The following is a 24622-nucleotide window of genomic DNA, read 5'->3' as shown; positions in this document are numbered from 1 at the left end:
CAGAGCAGACAGATCAGTCCCGCCACATCCCCTACACTCTCCCGCTATTACACCTAATGTATATGACAACTTACACCGTCCAGAGGCACCACGGTGCTGGTAAAGAACGGCTGAGCCACCGCAGCAAAATCCTCCCGGTCTTTGTATTTCTCGGGAAGTGCGGCTACATGAACCTGGTTAGAGACGGAGGGAGAGCGTGATTAATACGCATCAGTTCTATTATATTTCCTTCTCAGTCTCGTCTTCGTTCTGTCACTTCCCGGGACGGCCACACTGGCATTAAAGAGGTTTTCCCGCTACCATCTTCCCACCCCAGAGCGTATATATGTACACCCTGGGTGCGAATGGGCTTACAGTTATGTCCTATGGATGGCCTGGACTCAGAAGGGGGCCTATGCCATCTGCAGCGGGAGGCGGCTGTGACTGACAGCTGGCCTCCCAACGCACGAGTGTGGATCAGTGAGAACACAGGTACCCACTGCTAACCCCTTACACGCCGCAATCAATGTTGATCATGCCATGCAAAAGGTTCACAGAGGGAGGAAGCTCCATTCGTAATGTCATCGGCCTTACGCTATGTAATCACAGACAACTGATGGGTTGGCATGGCAACTGGAAACCAGATAATGGCCTGTGGGTCTGCCATGGCCTGTGAGCGCTATAAGAAGTGATAATGCATTGCAGTACAGATGTACTGCAGCGTATTATAAGAGCGATCACAGCATCCCTACAGGGACACAAAAAATGTAATAAAAATAAATATATAAAAAAAACATGTAAAACATAATTTACCACTTTTTTGCGCACTTTCCCGCCTTGTTAAATAAAAAAAAAACAAAAAAAACCCACGTTTTGTATCGTCGCACCTGTGCAGACCCGTACAATAATTTATCGTGGACGGCGAACGTTATAAGAAGCTAAGAAAAGAAGCCAAAATACTTATTTTGTTTATTGCGCCTCCCAAAAAAACACAGTAAAAGTGATCAAAAAAGCCATGTGCACCCTAAAATGGTACCAATAAAAACTACAGCTTGTCGCACAAAAACCAAGTCCTCATACGGCCGCGTCTGCGGAAAAATAACAAAGTTAGGGCTTTTGAAAGTGGAGATGAAAATTTCCAAAAAACCGTTGCGTCCTTATGGCCAAAATAGGCTGCAGCCCTAAGGGTTAAAGGCCGAGATTAAGGAATAAATGTATGACAGCTGGGGGTCCGACCAGCGATACCAAGGCTGGCACAAGCAAATGCCCACTGTGAATAGAGCAACGGTCACACCCTCCACCACCGCTCGTTCACTGATGTTAGATGCACCCGGGAATCTTCCTCTGTCCTGTAGAAGTGATTCACATGGGCATTCAGGTACGCCAGACCTGAGATCGCTGGGGGTCCGACGGTCGGATCCCCCCATCCATCAGACGTTTATGCCCAATATTGTGGATTAAGAACAAATCTGCTTTTAGCTGAAGTCATTTGTCACTCTTCATGTCCGTGAGATGTGAGGCCACGCTGTGTATCAACGCTGGAGCAAGAAGCGGCGATGGCTGGTTTACGGATTAACTGCGAGAAGACACTGGTTATACGAATTGGAGACGCCACATCCACAAATCATCCATCACGGTCAACCAACAACAGCGGTTGCAAGAGGTCCTCCGGTTTGTCTACTTAGTATAAACATCGATGATGGGGATGCCGAGTATAATGTTCAATGCTGTGTCGGGAAGGCGTGGGCGACTCTCCAACGTCTACGACCTATATGGGCCAACACCTCACTCCCACTACATACGAAGACACGGCTTCTGAACAGCATCGCGATCCCGGCTTCGCTATATGCATCTCAAACATGGAAAGTGACCGCACGTGTCAACCGGCGACATGATGTTTACCAACAATGATGCTTTCATCACCTGTTTAAGGCTACTTCCCATGATGGGGTTACCAATGAAGAAATCTACCGCTGCACTGGTACGCGGCCACTCCGTTCCCGAGTCACTGAAGGTCAACTCTTTTTGGCTGGACACACTCTACGCCTCCTTGAGACTTGAGACAAGACGGGCAAGAATCGCCATCTCAAGGAATTAAAAAAATGGGAAGGGTTGGCGGCGGGGAAGGCAAAAGAATATGACTAGAGATGAGCGAACATACTCGCTAAGGGCAATTGCTCGAGCTAACATTGCCCTTAGCGAGTACCTGCCCGCTCGAGAGAAAAGGTTTGGCTGCCGGCGCGGGTGACAGGTGAGTTGCGGCAGTGAGCAGGGGGCAGCGGGGGGGAGAGAGGGAGAGAGAGATCTCTCCTCCGTTCCTCCCCGCTCTCCCCCGCCGCCAGCAGCCGAACCTTTTCACTCGAGCGGGCAGGTACTCGCTTGAGCAATTGCCCTTAGGGAGTATGCTCGCTCATCACTAATTATGACATACATTTTTAGAGGACTTGCGCAAGGTCGACTTTTCATGGGATGATCTGGAAACTGCTGCGTTTCATCGCCAATTATGACATTCTTTTGTCATCCGATGCGCCGCAAAGCATGGGAGGCCCTAAGTCTAAGTGAGTCTAAGCGTGGGTAACCATCAGGCACATAGTGATTGCATTGTGTAGACCCGGCCTCGGTGCACCCCTGAGTTGTGTATGCCTCCGATGGCGGGGTGTATGCTTCTCATGGCAGGGTGCATGCTCCTGACGACGGTGTGTATTTGCCCCCTGACGACGGTGTGTATTTGCCCCTGACGGCGGTGTGTATTTGCCCCTGACGGCGGTGTGTATTTGCCCCTGACGGCGGTGTGTATTTGCCCCTCATGGTGGTGTGTATGCCCCTGATGGCAGGGTGCGTGCCCCTGACGGCAGTGTCTATGCCCCTCATGGCGGGGTGTATGCCCCTCATGGCGGTGTCTATGCCCCTGACGGCGGTGTGTATTTGCCCCTCATGGTGGTGTCTATGCCCCTGATGGCAGGGTGCGTGCCCCTGACGGCAGTGTGTGTGCCCCTGATGGTGGTGTCTATGCCTCTGATGGCAGTGTGTGTGCCCCTGATGGTGGTGTTTATCCCCCTGATGGCGGGGTGCGTGCCCCTGATGGCAATGTCTATGCCCCTGAGGGCGGGGTGTGTGCCCCTGATGGTGGCGTCTATGCCCCTGATGGCAGTGTGTGTGCCCCTGATGGTGGTGTTTATCCCCCTGATGGCAGTGTGTGTGCCCTTGATGGTGGTGTTTATCCCCCTGATGGCGGGGTGCGTGCCCCTCATGGCGGGGTGTATGCCCCTCATGGCGGTGTCTATGCCCCTGACGGCGGTGTGTATTTGCCCCTCATGGTGGTGTCTATGCCCCTGATGGCAGGGTGCGTGCCCCTGACGGCAGTGTGTGTGCCCCTGATGGTGGTGTCTATGCCTCTGATGGCAGTGTGTGTGCCCCTGATGGTGGTGTCTATGCCCCTGATGGTAGTGTGTGTGCCCCTGACGGCAGTGTGTGTGCCCCTGATGGTGGTGTCTATGCCTCTGATGGCAGTGTGTGTGCCCCTGATGGTGGTGTTTATCCCCCTGATGGCGGGGTGCGTGCCCCTGACGGCAGTGTCTATGCCCCTGAGGGCGGGGTGCGTGCCTCTGACACTTTATCTGACCGCTCACCTGCAAATCTTTGTTGAATTTCTTTATTTCGATCAGTTCAGGGGATCCATCTCGTGGGTTAATGAAGCACGGACAAGCGTTTCTGTCAGATGGGAAAATTAACAATTCGCAATTTAGTGCGTATAGATAATAAAGGACGCACTGATCGATGCATAAATCATACCCACCATTACAAGTTTGCCCCAATGACAGTGTTTTTTCGCCACATGTTGTATTTCATTTAGGCAATAAAAACAGACCGATAGAACTTGTGTATATTTATTAAAAGCGCCAAATTTGGGAAAATGTTGAAAAAATTGTCATTTTTTTTCACATTTTCAACTGCAATATGTGAAATATGTGCAAACATACTGCACCGATTTTTGATAAGATGTATATTTCCATCTGTTTATTGTTTTCTGGAAGCATATTGGAAAAACTTCACTTTAAGAGACGTACAAATTTTACATTGATTTTTAACATTTTGAGGAACATTTTGTTTTCCTGCACCAAGCCAAAATTACAAAGGCTCACAGGTGTCAGAATGATAGATACCCCCACAAATGACCCCATTTTATAAACTACACCCCTTAATGTACTCACTGAGGATTTTTACCCCACAGGTTTTTTTCAGGAATTAATGCAGAAAAAAATAAAAATTTCATATTTTTGCAAATATGCCATTTAAAAGACAGGATTTTTTTTCTATAGTGCACATGAAAATGAGTATTTGTACCCAAAAATGGATCCCCCTGTTTGTCCTGTGTTCAGAAACATACCCATTGTGGCCCTAATATTATGTCTGTATGCACAACGGGGCCCAAACAGAAAGGAGCAGCCGGTGGCTTTCAAAACAGACATTTTGATTGAAGGTGTTTCAGGCCCCATTCCCCACTTGTAGAGCCCGTGAACGGGCAAAACAATGGAGAATCCCCACAAATGACCCCATTTTGAAAACTAGACCCCTTAACAAATTTGCTTAGATTCATTCAAAAACTAAAGTAAAAATACTGGAGCTGCAGAATGTGACCCGGACGCCTCACTGAGCCTTGGTCAAGAAAGGGTTAAGAGTAGAGATGAGCGAGCATACTCGCTAAGGCAAACTACTCGAGCGACTAGTGCCTTATTCGAGTACCTGCTCGCTCGTCTCTAAAGATTCGGGTGCCGGCGGGGGAGAGCGGTGAGTTGCGGGAGTGAGCGGGGGGGGGGGGGGGAGAGGGAGAGAGAGATCTCCCCTCCGTTCCTTTCCGCTCTCCCCCGCTGCTCCCCGCCCGCCGCCGGCAGCTGAATCTTTAGAGACGAGCGGGCAGGTACTTGAATAAGGTACTACTCGCTCGAGTAGTTTGCCTTAGCGAGTATACTTGCTCATCTCTAGTTAAGAGAAGGGTAAACCGAGGAGATACGTACGGCTTTATGATTCTGCAGCCAAAGGTGTCGGCATTAACTCCGCGCAGTCCCTCTACCTCCATGATTTGCACCAGATTCACGAAAACGCGAGGAACCTAAAGGAGATTTAGAAGTTAGAAGAGATCTGAGCGTTCTGAGGGGGTGCGAGGCAGCAGACGGGACTCTGTGGACCGCACCTCCTTGTAGAAGACGTCCAGGGTGCTCTCAAGATGCTTGATGTGATTGGTCAGAGAGTAGCGCTCCTGGAAGAGAAGAACAACATTACTATCAGCGCAGCAGAATGTTCCTTCCACAAATCCTGACAGTCCGAGAGCTCAGAGAGCAGAAATGGAACTTTATAGGAAGAAAAACTTTTTTCTTGTTATTTCAGGACGGTCTGTCTTCTGGGAAGTCGCACAGGTTTGTTGGATGATGGCATTTTTAGGTGGCGCATTTTCGTCATGTGTTTTTTTTCCCTAGCGAGAAGCCTAAGGGACCTTTCACACGGGACAGAATTACTCTGCGGGGACACTTCTGCCTCGCTGTGTTATCCCTACGGGGCTTGAACTCCTCACCTCATCCTGCAGACAGAATTACACCACAGAACGCAAACAAATCCGCGGCTGCGAAATTCTACACTAAATTCCACAGGTCTCACTGCGGATTTCAGTGCGGAATTTACCGCGGCTTGTGGTGCGCCGTGCGGCCTATTCCATCCCGTGTGAAATTAATGATCAGGCAGGTGTGAACGGTCTCTGACCCGGCCCACTTCTCATTTAAGTCACACACCTGTGTAACTTATACCTGGGTGTCAGTCTGGCATCTTTCAGAGCGGCACATTGACTCGTGTGGGAAATGTTGGCCCGTTGGCTCCTTGACATTTCCTCAAGATGGCTGCTGTAACTCCTTGCAGTTCTTGTTTTGCTCTCCAGAACCTTCCCCCTCGCTGCTGGGAAATCCCTTCTTAGAGGCTGAACAAACCCCACCCTGGAGAACCTGCATAGCTCTCCATAGCAGGCAGAGTTTTCATGCATAGTATAGCATGCGGGTCGCTAGTGGCTGCTATGCGATGCTAGAAAGCTCTTATATGGATCACATGGACTGGTGATGTTCCATGTCGAGGCATCTAGGTTCCCTTTAAAAGGATTCTGTCACCAGTTTGTGAAGTCTGACTCTGAGCCGAGCCCCGGGTCATGGCGGCGGGCCGCGCCGCTTCTCCCCGCCTGCATCATGCAGACTGACAACTTTTTCCCTTTTATGTATAGGATGAGAGAGCTGTCAGTCTACATGCTGCAGCCAGGGAGAGGCCGCCGCGACCCGCCTCCGTGACTTGGAGCTCAGCTAAGTCAAGTCCAGTTCTGCAACTTGTAATATGTTTGTGTTTCAATTCCTTACTATTGCAATATCTCTTCTTGCTGTCATTGAATGGAAAAATCCAGGGACTGAAAACCCATCCTGACATATTTTATGTCATGCACTTGTGCCAAGTCTAAGAAACGCTCTGCGGGGCAAAGACATCAGCAGCGTAATTGGTGACTGATTTATCAGCGCCGGTACGGCCCAGTCACACGGCTGGATGCAGTTTTTAGTCTGAAATATGCAGGTTTTTTTAATTGCGTTTGAATCTGTGAATTTAGTGCATATACGTATTTTTTTTGCATGCATCTTCACTGGGTTTTTTTCACGTGCGCAAAAAACCACAAGAAAGCTCAGTTTATGTCACTATTTTTAACCCACTGTCTCCTGGTAGCATGTGTAAAAAAGCAGTGAATACATATACGACGGCTGCATTTTTCCACGATCCCGCGGACTTTAATGGGCGTTTTTACTCTGTGATTTGGACCAAAATAAGATATGTTGCAATTTTTTTTCGTGTGCCACATGTCTAAATAACCCAATGCATATCAATGGGGTTCATGCTGTCCATATTACATGCGAAAACATAGGCAAATAATACGGATCTAAAATACATCAGTCTGGAGTCAGGGTCGTCTAAAGAGAATTCTCTAGAATGTATATGTTAAAGTAATAATATGTTTCTTACATCAGCTTAGGCAAACACATTAAGTAAATATATCTAGCTTCTTAGTAAGTAGCTGGCAGCTTAGTGGTTAACGTCCCCAATATTATACACTGGTATGTGCAAGCAGCATGTTGTAATACACCCTTAAGCAGCTTTCCCACATGAGAGTGCTCTGGGCCCCACCACTGATAAAGAAAAGCTACTTGGATATAATTAATGAACACAGTATAAGTTTGGTTTGTTCTTATTTAGTGAAAGGTGACGTGTTTGGTAGCTGCATACAACTTAGGGCATTAACATATGTTAATCATTAGAGTACGCCAATCATGAGTTGCTCTGATGTTGGGGCGTACATGTGTATTAATGCATCACTCCCACTATATCTCTATTGTGATGTGAATAAAGAATCAGAAGTGTACTGATGGCTGACCAAACGTGTCAGAGTCAGTTACATTGCATGCATGCTACTTCTCATTATAACTAATTTGGAGCAGGCCAGTGAAGTAAATGGAATATGATATTATTCCCATAACATTATACAATTGTAACAAACCTGCCTGTGAGAAGTATTAAAGGGGTTTTCCAGGCAGCACTCACTGTCAGTGCCAGGATACATCGGGGCCGGAGTGGAAGCCGCTGCTCTGACCCTTGTGAAGTGGTCACTTCTTGTAATTGCAGGTGCAGCTCCTATTGATTTCAATAAGACCCCAGCCTGCAATTACGAACGCCAACCACTACAAAAGGCTCTGAGCAGCAGGTTTCTCTCGGTCCCGATGTATCCCGGCACTGACAGCCTGTAAAATCCCTTTAAGTCAAGATAGATTTACAGCCTCTAGATGTGAACAGAATATTCCAATTCACTGAAAGCAAGCAGAAATCTTGAAAATGGTGATTAAAGTAAATGCAATGTAAATTAGAAAACTGCAGATCTTCAGCTTCAGCCTCCTTATACCGGACTGCATCCACCAATGTGTGAACACTTCTAGTTTGGTAATTATAAAAATAATAAACTACATGAAGACCTTCTGTGGGACCGACTCACCCGGTTCCTGCAGTACTGGCAGAGGTCGTTACCACCGATAAAAAGGGTGATCAACTTCCAGTCTTCTTCAAAGTTAATAACCTGCCAGAAGGTGGAAAAGAAATGAGTCTGAAGAAAACCAAGCTGTCTGCACCTCAATCACACAGAAAATACTGAGCGCTGCCGTCATTTCACCTGACAGCAACTGATGGGACAAAGACTTGGCAGGACTGATTGTTATGATGATGATGACACTCACTGTGCTCTCCTTCATCGCCTTCAGCAGTGCGTTCGCCTGGGACAGCATGTTTCTATACGGGATAACAATAATAATCATCTTTATTTGTATAGCGCCAACATATTCCGCAGCGCTTACAAAAATAGGGGGATACAAAAATACAAAAGCCACGGATACATGTAGTAATCAGCTGATGGAGACAGTAGGGGTGCGGGGCTCTAACAAGCTTACATACTACAAGTAATGGGGGGATACAGAAGGTAAAGGGGCTGGAGATGTGCACAGTATGGCAGGGGGGAGATGTGCACGGTATGGTGGGGGGGGGAGATGTGCACGGTATGGTGGGGGGGGGAGATGTGCACGGTATGGCGAGGTGGAGAGTGAGGGATGCCATACACATAAACAATGGTCAGACTTAAGCCGTATAGTGGCAGAATCGGTATGACTGCAGGGGGCGGTTGGTTGCGGCTAGCAGGGATTGCAGTCAGTAGGACAGGGGCATGTTATCAGAGGGAGTACAGAGGCGTTTGGTTTAGGGGATGTGGTATGCCTCCGTGAAGAGGTGCGTTTTTAGAGCACACCTGAAATTTTGTCTAGATAGTTTTGGATAGTGCGTTCCAAAGGTCTGGTGCTGCTTTGGAGAAGTCTTGGAGGCCGTATTATAGTAATTATATTCTTGTACATAGGGGACAGTATTATAGTAGTTATATTCTTGTACATAGGAGGCAGTATTATAGTAGTTATATTCTTGTACATAGGGGGCAGTATTATAGTAGTTATATTCCTGTACATAGGAGGCAGTATTATAGTAGTTATATTCTTGCACATAGGGGGGCAGTATTATAGTAGTTATATTCTTGTACATAGGAGCAGTATTATAGTAGTTATATTCTTGTACATAGGGGGCAGTATTATAGTAGTTATATTCTTGTACATAGGGGGCAGTATTATAGTAGTTATATTCTTATACATAGGAGGCAGTATTATAGTAGCTATATTCTTGTACATAGGGGGCAGTATTATAGTAGTTATATTCTTGTACATAGGGGGCAGTATTATAGTAGTTATATTCTTGTACATAGGAGCAGTATTATAGTAGTTATATTCTTGTACATAGGAGGCCGTATTATAGTAATTATATTCTTGTACATAGGGGGCAGTATTATAGTAGTTATATTCTTGTACATAGGGGGCAGTATTATAGTAGTTATATTCTTGTACATAGGAGGCCGTATTATAGTAATTATATTCTTGTACATAGGGGACAGTATTATAGTAGTTATATTCTTGTACATAGGAGGCAGTATTATAGTAGTTATATTCTTGTACATAGGGGGCAGTATTATAGTAGTTATATTCCTGTACATAGGAGGCAGTATTATAGTAGTTATATTCTTGCACATAGGGGGGCAGTATTATAGTAGTTATATTCTTGTACATAGGAGCAGTATTATAGTAGTTATATTCTTGTACATAGGGGGCAGTATTATAGTAGTTATATTCTTGTACATAGGGGGCAGTATTATAGTAGTTATATTCTTATACATAGGAGGCAGTATTATAGTAGCTATATTCTTGTACATAGGGGGCAGTATTATAGTAGTTATATTCTTGTACATAGGGGGCAGTATTATAGTAGTTATATTCTTGTACATAGGAGCAGTATTATAGTAGTTATATTCTTGTACATAGGGGGCAGTATTATAGTAGTTATATTCTTGTACATAGGGGGCAGTATTATAGTAGTTATATTCTTATACATAGGGGGCAGTATTATAGTAGCTATATTCTTGTACATAGGGGGCAGTATTATAGTAGTTATATTCTTGTACATAGGGGGCAGTATTATAGTAGTTATATTCCTGTACATAGGAGCAGTATTATAGTAGTTATATTCTTGTACATAGGGGGCAGTATTATAGTAGTTATATTCTTGTACATAGGGAGCAGTATTATAGTAGTTATATTCCTGTATATAGGGGCAGTATTATAGTAGTTATATTCTTATACATAGGGGGCAGTATTATAGTAGTTATATTCTTGTACATAGGAGGCAGTATTATAGTAGTTATATTCTTGTACATAGGGGGCAGTATTATAGTAGTTATATTCCTGTACATAGGAGCAGTATTATAGTAGTTATATTCTTGTACATAGTAGTATTATAGTAGTTATATTCTTGTACATAGGAGGCAGTATTATAGTAGTTATATTCTTGTACATAGGGGGCAGTATTATAGTAGTTATATTCTTGTACATAGGGGCAGTATTATAGTAGTTATATTCTTGTACATAGGGGGCAGTATTATAGTAGTTATATTCTAGTACATAGGGGGCAGTATTATGGTAGTTATATTCTTGTACATAGGAGGCAGTATTATAGTAGTTATATTCTAGTACATAGGGGGCAGTATTATAGTAGTTATATTCTTGTACATAGTGGGCAGTATTATAGTAGTTATATTCTTGTACATAGGAGGCAGTATTATAGTAGTTATATTCTAGTACATAGGGGGCAGTATTATAGTAGTTATATTCTTGTACATAGGGGGCAGTATTACAGTAGTTATATTCTTGTACATAGGGGGCAGTATTACAGTAGTTATATTCTTGTACATAGGAGGCAGTATTATAGTAGTTATATTCTTGTACATAGTAGTATTATAGTAGTTATATTCTTGTACATAGGGGGGTATTATAGTAGTTATATTCTTGTACATAGGGGGCAGTATTATAGTAGTTATATTCTTGTACATAGGGGGCAGTATTATAGTAGTTATATTCTTGTACATAGGAGGCAGTATTATAGTAGTTATATTCTTGTACATAGGGGGCAGTATTATAGTAGTTATATTCTTGTACATTGGGGTCAGTATTATAGTAGTTATAGTCTTGTACATAGGGGGCAGTATTATAGTAGTTATATTCTTGTACATGGGGGGCAGTATTATAGTGGTTATATTCTTGTACATGGGGGGCAGTATTATAGTAGTTATATTCTTGTACATGGGGGGCAGTATTATAGTAGTTATATTCTTGTACATGGGGGGCAGTATTATAGTAGTTATATTCTTGTACATAGGGGCAGTATTATAGTAGTTATATTCTTGTACATAGGGGGCAGTATTATAGTAGTTATGTTCTTGTACATAGGAGGCAGGATTATAGTAGTTATATTCTTGTACATAGAGGGCAGTAATATAGTAGTTATATTCTTGTACATAGGGGGCTGTATTATAGTAGTTATATTCTTGTACATAGGGACAGTATTATAGTAGTTATATTCGTGTACATAGGGGGCAGTATCATAGTAGTAATATTCTTGTACATAGAGGGCAGTATTATAGTAGTTATATTTTTGTACATAGGGGGCAGTATTATAGTGGTTATATTCTTGTACATAGAGGGCAGTATTATAGTAGTTATATTCTTGTACATAGGGGCAGTATTATAGTAGTTATATTCTTGTACATAGGGGGCAGTATTATAGTAGTTATGTTCTTGTACATAGGGGGCAGTATTATAGTAGTTATATTCGTGTACATAGGGGGCAGTATCATAGTAGTAATATTCTTGTACATAGAGGGCAGTATTATAGTAGTTATATTTTTGTACATAGGGGGCAGTATTATAGTAGTTATATTCTTGTACATAGGAGGCAGTATTATAGTAGTTATATTCTTGTACATAGGAGCAGTATTATACTAGTTATATTCTTGTACATAGGGGCAATATTATAGTAGTTATATTCTTGTACATAGGGGGCAGTATTATAGTAGTTATATTCTTGTACATAGGGGGCAGTATTATAGTAGTTATATTTTTGTACATAGGGGGCAGTATTATAGTAGTTATATTCTTGTACATAGGGGCAGTATTATAGTAGTTATATTTTTGTACATAGGGGGCAGTATTATAGTAGTTATATTCTTGTACATAGGGGGCAGTATTATAGTAGTTATATGCAGTAGTAGAGTTATATTTTAATATATTATTATACTTTTGCGTTTATAAATTACTTAATGTGGATGTTGGATACTTACTCAGCTTTGGCACCACTAACAGCTACATTGAACATTTGGTTAGTCTTGCCAGTACCGGTGGAGAATCCCTTTAAGTCTGGATTGAATTTCTTTAAAATGTCTTAAAAGAATATGGAGGATAAGAGGTGATAAAGATGCAGGACTTTAGTATGAAATAAACAAAACCTAAAATTGCATGAAATTTGAAGGGAATTCTGAATCTTACTATTACTATTCTAGCTCATCATTTGGTGTTTTTGCCTTTATTCGCAGAAAACAAATTCTGCTATGGCAGCCTAGTGTCATCATGGAGGCGCGGCGCCTCCAGAGCCTGATTATGGCCCTGATGACCCTACGGCACATTTTGATAGATGGCCTAAAAATACCGATATTTTGGGCTCAACGATTAAAAGGAAGAAAGTTAAATTTAACACCAGAGAATGTATTACAAACAATTCCAGAAGCACTAATACCTCTGACAGTCCTGTAATTACTAGAAGGTTACAGTAGCTGGATTACAAGTTTATGAGCTTTTGCGACTGCAAATTAGTTAGTTTGGTTTTTGAAGTCTATTTTATGAGGCAAATCACTGTCAATGCAGAGAAATAACGGAACACCGAGACGCTGTTGGCGACCGCCCATCGTTTAACATCTTTAATTTTTTTTTAACAATGATTTTTATTGAAAATTTTCCATTTTACAAAGGAATGTAACACTGAGATAATGTGTGCGGGCGTACGAGGCTGCTGGGTTAGAGGTAGCAGTAGAATTCTAATCCGTTATAGCCAGATTCTTCTCCGCCTTTTATTATTGTTGTTTTTGTCATAGAAACGATTCATAAACCCCAGGGCCAACTTGCGGAAGGGGAAAAAGAGGGAGGTAGGTAAGGATTGGTGTACGGAGGGGGGGAGTGCCACTGACAGAATAAGGCCGCCTGCACACGGCACAGCCGGATTCCGCATCCAGCCCTGGCAGAAGCAGCATCTGCGCATACCTGCCTTTCTTTATCTATATCTGTACTGCGGATGGTCCTCACGGTTCGCTGTCAGACATGCGCAGTACAGACTTTTTTTTTAAAGTCTTGCTTTTACTGCGTTATCGCCTAGCGATGACACAGAGTCCCCGACCTTTCCGCAATGTCAATTGCAAAACGGTCAAGGGTCGGACAGCTACCATTGACTTCAATGGAAGCTTTCCGGGGAGAATCCACTCAAAAATAGAGCATGCTGCAATTTCTCCTCCGTGAGTGGTAACCGCAATTGGTTTCCGCTCATATGCAGGCAGAATTACTTTACCATAGCATGTTATGGACGGTATTTGCTGTGGAACCCGAAGGCGGATGCCCGCCCCAGATTCTGCAATGCAAATCCACCTGTGTGCAGGCGGCCTAAGACTTGGAAGTCTTGTCATCACCTGATATCATGTATTGTTTTGTGGCCAGGATTTTTGGCTAATCCGGCTCTGGGCGCCTCCTATTACCAACCACTGAGATTTCACCTGAAGCCTAGATTGCAATGGGTTGCTGTCTGAGTTCAGTGATCCTAGTGTGGTTGTGCTCAGGGAGAGAAAACAAGCAATCTTGTAGATATGATAGTTTTAATGGCCAACACAAATACATGAGGTTAAAGTGAGCTTTCCAACCTCTCAGGGTCCTTCATCTGGCAAAATGGAACAAATCTAAAAGACGTATTTATAATGAAACATATACACATGATCACATGGGAGAGCTCAGACAGGGAGAACTTAATTTGCACTAGATAAATACCAGAGAGAGAATAAAAAGGCACAAATGTTTTGTGATTAATAGCACTAAGTACAAATTAAGTTCATCATGTCTGCGCCCTCCCATGTGATCATGTGTATATGTCTTAATTAGAGATGAGTGAGCCTACTTGGTAAGGCAGTTTCTCGAGCGAGCATCGCTCTTCTCGAGTAACTGCTTAGTGATGCGAGCAGGCTTGGGTGGGCTGCGGGGGGGGGGGGGGGGGCGGAGGGGAGCAGAGCGAAGCGGGAGGAAGAGTGAGAGAGATCTCTCTCTCTCTTCCCCCTGCTCCGCTCCCCCTCGCAGCCCACCCGAGCCTGCTCGGATCACTAAGCAGTTACTAGCAAGAGCGATGCTCGCTCGAGTAACTGCCTTACTGAGTGGGCTCGCTCATCTCTAGTCTTAATATAAATATGTGTGTAGATTTGTTCCATTAAGCCTGAGGAAGGACCCTGTGAGGTCTGAAAGCTCACTATAACATCATGTGTTTTTGTTAGCCAGTAAAAGGTCTCATATCTACAAGATTACGCGGTTTCTCTTGCTCTACTGGCGACACCGGTCCAAACTTTTTTCGTTTTAGTGGTTCTGTGATGAGCCGCGAGAATACTAGAACAGGAAGTGATGCCATGAGGCCGAGAAACTTCTCACAAGAGGAGTGGAAATATCTCGTGCTGCTGTTCTCAGCGGTGAACTTCGACTGCATAATCGGGTCTTATTAGTTCACTATGGGCGCGTGTATCTATTGTCCTACATGGACTCGATGTGTGCAGTGATGCAGAAATACCGGCTCTAACACTGAGAAACTGAAAAATAAGCATCTACCGGTATGTGAAATCCACATGTTGGATGGGAGCTCTTACTTGGTAACGTTGTGTAAGTTTCCAGAGTCCCGTCTCCTCCAATGCTGAAATGAGAAGTAAATACATCAGTCCCATACAGAGCAGATCTATCATTGAGAATTCGCCAAAATTTGCTCCAAAAAAACCTGCCTGTATGCTTTGCACCACATTTATTATGTGTTTTATACATTTTTGTAGAAAGCCTGCTTGATCCAACTATGATATTGTGCTGCAAAAAGTGCACCAACTTTTTTTTTGCTAAATTTGGCGTAAACTAAGCCAACTAACAGACGGTATAAAGTTAGACCCCATTTACACTGACAGATGATCACTCAAAAGACAGTTTGAGTGACAGTTTTGATCAATCATCTTTGCATAGTCTATAGTATCTAAGTAGCTACTTAACAGCTATGCAGGCGGAGCGGGACACTGCCGCTATCACTCGGTGAACAATACAGCTGTTTTGTATAAGCCACAGCTGCGGTAGAGAATTCTGCTGCTGGCACCCCGTCAATTGATTTCAGGGAAGGGCTTTAAATATAAGCCCTTCCTTGAAAATCCAGTAAAAGTGCTGTAAAAAACAAAACAAAAAAATAGATACTCACTTTGCTTCAGCTGCCGGGGCTCAACTGCATCTTCTCATTCATTTGGAGAGAGCTGCCTGTGATTGGCTGAGCACCTCAGCCAATCACATTCAGCTCTTTCAGCAGGCAGGGATTTTAAATCCCCGCCTGCTGATAGATCAGCACTACAGAGCAGGGGACAGCAGGAGAAGACAAGGCTGAGCCCAGCAGCTGTGGCAGATGTAGCAGCAGGGAATTCTTTTAACTAGCGGGGATGAAGGAAACATTTGCCACATGCGGCAGATGTGTTCTTCATCCCCGTGGGGGACACAGCAGTGGCGGACAGGTAAGAATATATTTTTATATATATTTAGATATTTTTTTACACTAAAATTTTTGTTTTTCAGGGAAGGGCTTATATGTAAAGCCCTTCCCTGAAAAACAATTACAGAGTGCCGGCAGACCACTGTCTTCAATGGAGCCGCTGGCAGCAGCCAAGGCTCCATTGAAAACAATGCACGGACCTGCATTCACGCGTGTTTTTGCATGTACATGGGTGCGCACTTATGTACGCATCTATGTACGCACAAAAACACCCTCGTGTGAAGCCACCCTTAGGCTATAGAATCCAGCACGGTCCGTTGATGGTGGCCCCACTGGGTAATACTTTACAACCAGTCACGACATTAGTGAGCCAAATGATAGGCTAGTATAACGTAATGTAAACTTCATTACAGCCGCATATTACAGCCCTCACCTCCATGAGATTCCTCTCCACTCTGTAGGAAGATTGATCAGCGATGTTGACTTGGCGCCAAAAGCGGCCTAAAAGAATATGAACGCATTTTTTTATTTTATTTTGAGAGCGAGGAGAGAAAACACATCAATTCTTTTTTTTTTTCACAGCGTTAATCAGAGCATAAATGACACAATACATTTTTCTGCTTGTTGGAGGATTATGACAATTATGACGATACCAAATTATTATTCTTTTAGGGTTTTTCACTTTTGCACAATAAAAACTCTTTTTGGAATTTTTTTTCCCTACATTGTGACATTCACAATTCCACAACTTTTTTTTAATTTTTCCATGGACGGAGCTCTGTGAGGGATTGTTTTATGCGTGATAAGCTGTAGTTTCTATTGGTACCATTTTTGGGTATATGTGGCTTTTTTGATCACTTTTAGTGCGCTTTTTGGCAAGCGATAGGAACAAAATCAGCATTTTTGCCTCCGTTTTTAGGTTTATTTGAATGTTTTTTGCAGTGTAGGATAAATGGCCTGTTTGATTTATTGTACAGGTCGTTATGGGATTTTAAAAAATGTTATTCTTTTTTATGCAAATAAGGGAAAGTGCACAAAAAGTTATTCTTTACATGTTTTTTTAACTTTTTAAAAAAAAATTTATGTCGCTGTAGGGGACTTGAACAATAACAGTTATGATCACTATGATAATGAATTGCAGGACTTCTGTACTCCAATGGCTTACCACTGACAATGGCGACCATAAGCAATGGCAAGCCATATCTGGCATCTTGTTGCCATTGCAACCCATCGGCCTTCCGATGACATCATCAAGGCAGCGCCATCCCTCTGTGAACTCTTTGCATGCCATAATCTGCATAAATTGCGGCATGCAGGAGTTTAAAAGTGGAGATCAGTGTTCACACCGATCTCCAGTGTTGGAGCAGGAGGCCGGCTATCAGTAACAACTGCCCCCCGCTAAGTTTCTGATCCTGCACAATCCATCTGACATAAGTTTACGCCCCGGTGCGTTCAGTACCACACTGCCATGACATAAACTTACGTCATATAGCGTTAAGGGGTTACAAAGTTACTTTACCTGAAATATATAGAATTAAATGTATAATTTGTTAATGCCTATGTCATTCTGGCCCCGCCCACTTTGCTAGCATCTTACAGTATGTGTACATAATGGGAGTATATCATCAGAAAACGTTATTTAATGTGGTTTTATGTTGTAAACATTTCCAAGACTATATAGGGTGTAATCACGATGGTGGATGACATCCTGGATGATCGGCCCCTATCGTAGCAGAAGGCGGCCACTTCCAGTCTGCTTTCCTTACTTCAGTCATAGCAGCAGTCCCATGTAACTAAGAGAAACGCGGAAAGCGTCTTCTGCTTCTCACTCGCTATTCTTCAACTTTGCAATTGGGTTTTACTCCTTCTCTCTTACAAGGGCCACAACAAAAAGCAGAAATCCCTGTTCCAGAGCAGCCAGGGGTCCGTCCGCCGTACCATCGTGTAGCGCATCCATGCCTTCCAGTTCAAGTGCTCTACTGTTATTTCAGTATAGGAAACAAGTATTGAGATGTAGCGCCGGATGCTTTTTGACTACACCCTGTACATGACGATGCATATAAAAGTATCTTGAAATATTCCAGTTTTCACAACAGACATTGAAATGCATGCACACACACATGCTCACTTTTCAGCTTTGCTGTGCAGACTGGGACAGAGTAAGCAGGGTTCTCTCATTATCATTAAAGGGGTTGGCAGAAACATCTCATGATCATTATGGCCCTTTTACATGGGAATGATTATATCGTTCAGAATCGTTTGGAGTCCTGCATTCCCACGGGATTCTCAATGATAATCGTCCTGTGTAAATGCACGCAGAAAACTGAACAACGAGCCATTCAGTGTAAACAGCAGTCGTTTTTAAAGAACTGACTGCTTACTGTGAATGGAGGCATATGGGCGGAGAATGCTCCCCGGCTGTTCGGCCTCCATGCCATGACAGTGATACTCGCTTCTGTGTAACAGCATCACTGGGACGAGCGTCGGCATCATTTGCCCAGCATCATTAGACAGTGGGAGAATTAATAGTAACACTAATACATACAGATAGGGTTCTGTATACAGCTTTCCAGTCACTTCCTGTATTTCTTCACTTCTTGGAGACTGTAGGTGACCTTTAAAGGAGTTTCTCACTAAAGACATTTATTTCCTTGCCAAAGGATAGGGGATAAATGTCCTATTCCTGGAGGTCCGACTGCAGTATTTTCAAGTTCTGCGCAGGTGTGAATGGAGTGATGGTTACACATGTGCATCGTTGCTCCATTCACATGGGGCGTTCGGACTTGCTGAGGGTCTCAGCAGTTGGGCCTCCACTAATCAGAGATTTATTCCCTATCCCATTGGCTGGGAAAAAATATCTTTAGTGGGAAAACCTCTTTATAGGGGTTGTCTGGTTGTAAACTGCTAATGGCCTATCTTCAGGATAAGTCAACAGTAGTAAATTAGTGGGGGGGACACTGCCTGGGCCCCCTAAAAATCACCTGTTTATCAGACTGGCGTGCTTGTGCACTGGGCTGATTTCTGCAGGAAGCAGACAGCTCCGCTCTTATGGCAGAGGCCAGGTTGGGTATTGCAGGCGAAGTTCCCATTCATTTAAATGGGAACTTAGCTGCAATACCAAGCCTGGCCACTGCAGTAAGAGTGTAGCTGTCTGCTTCCTGTAGAAATTAGCTCAGTACATGAGTGCATTGGCATGACAAAGAGAAACAGCTGATCGGCATGGGGTCCCAGGCAGTGGACCCCCACCAATCTACTACTGTTGACTTATGCTGAGGATATGCCATCAATAGTTTACAACTGGACAACCCCTTAAAATCCCATTTCTTGCAGGAAGGAAGTGCGCGCCTCTCAGCCTTCTGTGCTGTAAATCCTGCCTTTATTATAATTTAGTGACTTACAGTCAGTGAATCTCCCAGAGCTGCGACCACCTTAATATCTCCAGGGCGGAGCTGGTGGACTGCAAAGGAATAGAGAAGTCGGTTACAACAGAGCAGAATAATACAGAGACAAATCTAATCTATCTCCATGGATACATAATGTACCGGGCAACCGCGAAATAACGAGATATATACAGAAAGGGGCAGATCTACCAGGTTTTATACGCCATATTTCTGACATATAAAAGGCGCAAATTATGACACAATCTATAATTTGTCAATTTTGTCCTTTTTACTCCGGCTTCGTCCTCTTTACTAACAGTTGGCGGGCCTATGCAAAAGGAGGCGTGGCCTTCCAGCTTTATTAGAATTCACAATGTAACTGGTGTAGATTGTAGCGGAGTCCTTCGCCTTCTCCTAGCTGGTGTAGATTGCAGCTTTGGCGCATGGATGACCTAAAAGGTGCATCTGTGCCTTTTAATGCATTTGGTGCACTTCACAGCAGCGCCACCTTTACTTATTCTGCCCACCAAAATGCCACTCTAAGGAAATACACCCCAAAATATTTCTTTTTATGCAACGTCTACTTACCTGATTTGGGAATGCTGTCAGACATGTGTGTGAAATCGCGACAATTCATATCGCTGCCCCAGTTCTGTGAGGAAACAGGATGATATTAGCGGCACAGATACTGGCATCATAATAAGGGATATAGAAATCCGCATCGCTGCTCTGACTGTCTGATGCACGCTGCACATTAGCATATATCATTGACAGCTGTCAGACATAGCTGAGGACCCAGAGGAGAAAGGAAAAGCAGTTTTTAACCGCTTCTGCCTTCTCCTTTTCCGGACACATAGTGCTCAATGAGCGCTATGTACTAAAGAGTGAAAGTGGAAGTGTTTCTTCCACTATGTGATCCGGCGATCATGTGATTGCCAGGTGCCATCTGTCCCAGCAGATCCTGATCAGCTCTGTTAGTGACTGCACTACAGGGGGATCTTAGCCCCTGCAAGAGCTAAAACAGATTAGCTCATGCACTAATATGCTCGCCACTACGAAGCAGTTTAGCTTTTTTTACTATTCCAACTCCTTGCAGTTGTGTGAGAGTTTGAAAAAATAAGCGGCAAGAAAAGCCCTGAACTATTTTAATCGCACGTTGAAAAACTACGAGTGAGAAAGATAGGGCAAGTCCTAACGCCTGAGAATCCCGCTAATCAAAACGCTTCATTAGTACTTACAACCAACTACACAAGGATGACAGCAAACAGAAGTAAAAATCGCTCACATGAATAAGCCGCCAATGACGGATAAATTAGTCATCCCTTAATGTGATTGGAAAACGCTATAAATACAAAAACATTTTTCAAAAGTCCTTACAAATATGTGATTGTTTAGTATAAAAGACACGTTCCTATTAGAGATGAGCGAGTATACTCGCTAAGGCACATTCCTCGAGCGAGTAGTGCCTTAGCCGAGTATCTCCCTGCTCGTCTCTAAAGATTCGGCTGCCGGCGCGGGTGACAGGTGAGTTGCGGCGGTGAGCGGGGGGGGGGGGGGGGGGGGCGGGGGAGAGAGGGAGAGAGAGATCTCCCCTCCGTTCCTCCCCACTCTCCCCCACCGCTCCCCGCCCGCCGCCGGCACCCGAATCTTTACACACGAGCGGGCAGGTACTCGAATAAGGCACTACTCGCTCATCTCTAGTTCCTATGCATACTCTAAATAACACGGTAAAAGCTACACATAGTAGGTATCCACACGACTGGGACAATGGGAAGAATTAATCTAACTGATTTAGAACATGAATGGTATAAAAAAAATTGTTTGAAATTGATACAAATTACTTTATTCTCTACGTGCGCCGCAGCAAAAAAATGTATACAAATCCCACAGTGATCTATCAGTGCAGAAGACAACTTCCTCCACAGAGGAAAAAGGCCTCATACAGCCACATCAATGGAAAAAAAACGCTCTATGATCTTCCGTCCCTGTACAAAGGGTATTCCTTGGCAGCATGGCGCCTGTTCACGTGGGGAATACGCTACCAACGAGCGACCAGTAGGCCAGTAGAGAAGATCAGATCAGCTGACAAATCAGCATTCTGTCCTTCGCATTCATTGTGACATATCAGGGAATTCGCATGGTGGGGAGCGCAACATCATGCTGTGATTCACGGCCACATACCGCACTCGTCTGTGTGAAGGTAACCTCAGGAGTTTTGGGGAGCAGCCCTAAAGGTACCTTTTACACAGGACAAGCACCCGACGGCCGTCCCAGCGACAATCACTCCTGTGCTTGGTCTGTCCGCCTCCATTCATTCCAAACAGACAGCGGGTCAGACTCCTGTTTACATTGAGCAAGCAGTCACTCAGTAGTCGTTGTGTTACAGGGAACGGAAACGGAACGACTAGCAACTACTAAGTGACTTTTCGCTCAGTGCCCTGTAGGGGGCTCTGTGTGTACGGACTCACAGTTTGCTGTAATCGCTCTTTTGAGCAATTATTCGGGTGACTATTGGCTCATTTTAAGGTACCTTAAGATGGAAAGTAAACTCCTCAGTGACCCAACAATGTACAGTAAGACAATAGTACGAGTGACATTACTTCAACAGGTTTCGGTGTGGGTGACGGGATGGGGTAGACGTAGTCACTGTTCTGGTACGTCCTCAAGTACGGATGTGTCTGAAAAAGGAAGAAAATTCTATTATTTTACTTCATCCACTTTGCTAAAAGTCCAGTTTGCTTCTCCAATGGCTTTGCTTTTGGAAACCATCTTGGAGATTCGACAACCCACGGTTGGCTGACTGAGATTGTGATAACTGTCTGATCACAAGTCATCCCCTATCCACAGCATGGAGGTAACTTGCTGATCAGTGGGGGTCCCACCAATCTCGAGAAAGGGGGTCCCATGTCCTCCATATTCCTCACTGTTGGGTTACTGCCTGCCCTGCTGTGAGTAGGAGACTGCAGCACTGGTTGCGCAAGCACACAAGCGCTCCATTCACTTTCAGTGTGACTGCGGAGGTAGTGGGGGGGGGGGGGGGCACGCACTTGGGGATTTCCATCAACCCCATTGAAATGAATGGAGCACTGACCATGCATGCTCCGCCAGCACTCCCTTCACTGCGATGTCGCTGTGGGGGGAGAAGTGACCCCCATAGTGACTGGTGAGCGGGACATGGGAGTCCCATTCTTGAGATCAGTGGGGGCCTCAGCAGTGAGACCCCCCCCTAATCAGCAAGTTATCCCCTATACTGTAGATAAGGGAGAACTTGTAATTGTGGTACAACCCCTTTAGTATGTGTAGCCTGTAGATTATGAAAGACAGCACCAGACCCTGGACTAGGACTAGACACGTCACTTAAAGGGGGACCCAGTTTAGAAGACCTATTTTCATACAGTCTTTTAAGGAATTCTGCAGGGGTCCTCTGTTAAGGATCCTCATCTCTTAGCCAGACTGGAGAGCGGTTTTGAAGAGTGTCTCTCACTCTGGAGGACCCATCCTGTCCTATGTTACACAGACAATCCTTTGATACGAATGGACACTGTGTAATGCTTAATTTCTCCTGTGGAGGCACTGCAGGTAGATAGAACTGCCAGGTTTCCCCTCGCTGAGGATCCCAGTAAGGGCACACCTGCTAATCTGCTTATTGACAAAAGACCTTTTTAACAAGTCAGGATTATCCAAAGTGGAGAAACCCTTTAATGCTACCCTGTTTCTCTGAAAATAAGCCCTGCCCTGATTTTTTGGGAGCCTTGAAATATAAGCCCTACCCCGAAAATAAGCCCTTACCTAGCAGACTGGGTCCAGGTCTTCCTGCTTATGTCTGAAGCTCCGCCGGGCGTCCTGCAGTCCTCGTTCACCCACAGAAGATCACTTCCTGGTTACGGGATTCATAAACCTCCAGGAAGCGATGGCTCTGATTGGCTAAGCAGCACTCAAGAACCAATTAATGCAGCGCTTGATGAACAAAAGTGATGGCTGTGATTGGTTCATCGAGCACTGCATTAATTGCCTGAGCAGCAGTCGAAGAACCAATCACAGACATCGCATTGTGGAGGCGGTATTTATGAACTGGCCAATCAATGCCGATGCTCAGCGTGTCGAAGCTCCGGAGAGCAGCGGGAGGGACCTGGACCAAGCCTGCTACATAAGTATAATAAGATATCCCCCAAAAATAAGACCTTGGGCCTCTTTTGGGGCAAAAATTAATATAATACAGGGTCCTATTTTCGGGAAAACACAGTATTATTGGAGTAACTAACAGTCTCCATGCCTCAGACATCTTCTTCTAATGGATTCCATTGTCTGTATGGGTGTAAAATGTGGCCCCCAAGCACTAGCTGATAGACTGCACAGTAGGATCCTACATGAATTTCCATTACATGTTGCTTGAAGGTCCTTTTACACAACTAGATGTGACCCGGATGACAAGAGAGTGTTGATCCATGAGTTTGCCACAGGGCTTAGTATTGGGCCCCATTCTGTTCAACATATTTATCAACGACCTGATAGAGGGGCTGCACAGTAAAATATCAGTATTTGCAGATGATACGGAATTATGCAAGATAATTAATACAACGGAGGACAATGTGCGGCTACAAACGGACCGAGATAAGCCGGGGGCTTGGGGAGAAAAATGGCAAATGAAGTTCAATGTTGATAAATGTAAGGTTCTGCACATGGGCAGGAGAAACGGATGTTACCTATATACACTAAATGGGGTACTGCTAGGGAAAAGTGATATGGAAAGACCTGGGGTACTAGTGGATTGTAGACTAAACTGGAGTAACCAATGCCAGTCAGCTGCTGCAAAAGCAAATAAAGTTTTGGGGTGCATTAAAAGAAGTATAGGGGCGAGGGACGAGAACATTATCCTCCCACTATATAAGGCACTTGTCAGGCCCCACATGGAATACTGCGCACAGTTCTGGTCACCGGGGCTCAGGAAAGATGTTACAGTGCTGGAGGGGGTTCAAAGAAGGACAACTAAACTAATACATGGAATGAGAGGACTGGAATACCCAGAGAGGCACCAAAACTGGGATTATTCACCCCAGAAAAAAGACGGCTAAGGGGCGACCAAATAACTATGTATAAATACATGAGGGGACGATACAAGGATCTCTCCCATGATAAGTTTATACCCAGGACTGCGACGGTAACGAGAGGGCATCCGCTACGTCTAGAACACGTGACAAACATTCGGCCCGTTGCCTCATGTTATGTGGCCCGCGGCGTGCCGACGCCGCTCACCACTGCAGCGATTACCAGCTGGGGTGCCGCAGCTCCCCGCTGGTAATCGCGCTGTTACTGCTGATCCCGGCGCACACTGACGTCCTCCTCCCCTGAGTCCCCTGCTCATCAGTTCCGCAGGAGAGGACTCGGGGAGGAAGCGTGTCGGGCGCACACACTGACATCAGTGTGCATCCGGGCTCAGTGCAAGCAGAGGGGGAGCAGCACTGACAGTAAGGAGGAGG

General features: G+C 44.5%; 1 protein-coding gene across 1 annotated transcript in view; it reads right to left on the bottom strand.

The window, feature by feature from the left end:
• PLB1 (phospholipase B1) overlaps positions 1–24622 on the bottom strand; it is a 108977-nt gene that overhangs the window by 5761 nt on the left and 78594 nt on the right. Inside the window, exons 43-54 of the mRNA XM_066594451.1 lie at positions 21746–21823; positions 19734–19797; positions 19164–19222; positions 16199–16266; positions 14900–14943; positions 12299–12398; positions 8277–8328; positions 8039–8119; positions 5171–5236; positions 4995–5089; positions 3609–3690; positions 75–173 (exon numbers count right to left, since the gene is read on the bottom strand). Of these exons, the coding sequence (XP_066450548.1) occupies positions 75–173; positions 3609–3690; positions 4995–5089; positions 5171–5236; positions 8039–8119; positions 8277–8328; positions 12299–12398; positions 14900–14943; positions 16199–16266; positions 19164–19222; positions 19734–19797; positions 21746–21823 (888 nt within the window). The remainder of the gene's footprint in view (positions 1–74; positions 174–3608; positions 3691–4994; positions 5090–5170; positions 5237–8038; positions 8120–8276; positions 8329–12298; positions 12399–14899; positions 14944–16198; positions 16267–19163; positions 19223–19733; positions 19798–21745; positions 21824–24622) is intronic.

This window comes from Eleutherodactylus coqui, chromosome 3 (genome assembly GCF_035609145.1).
Source record: "Eleutherodactylus coqui strain aEleCoq1 chromosome 3, aEleCoq1.hap1, whole genome shotgun sequence".
NCBI classification, from domain to species: Eukaryota; Metazoa; Chordata; class Amphibia; order Anura; family Eleutherodactylidae; genus Eleutherodactylus; species Eleutherodactylus coqui.
This window is presented reverse-complemented; position numbering and strand designations above follow the sequence as displayed.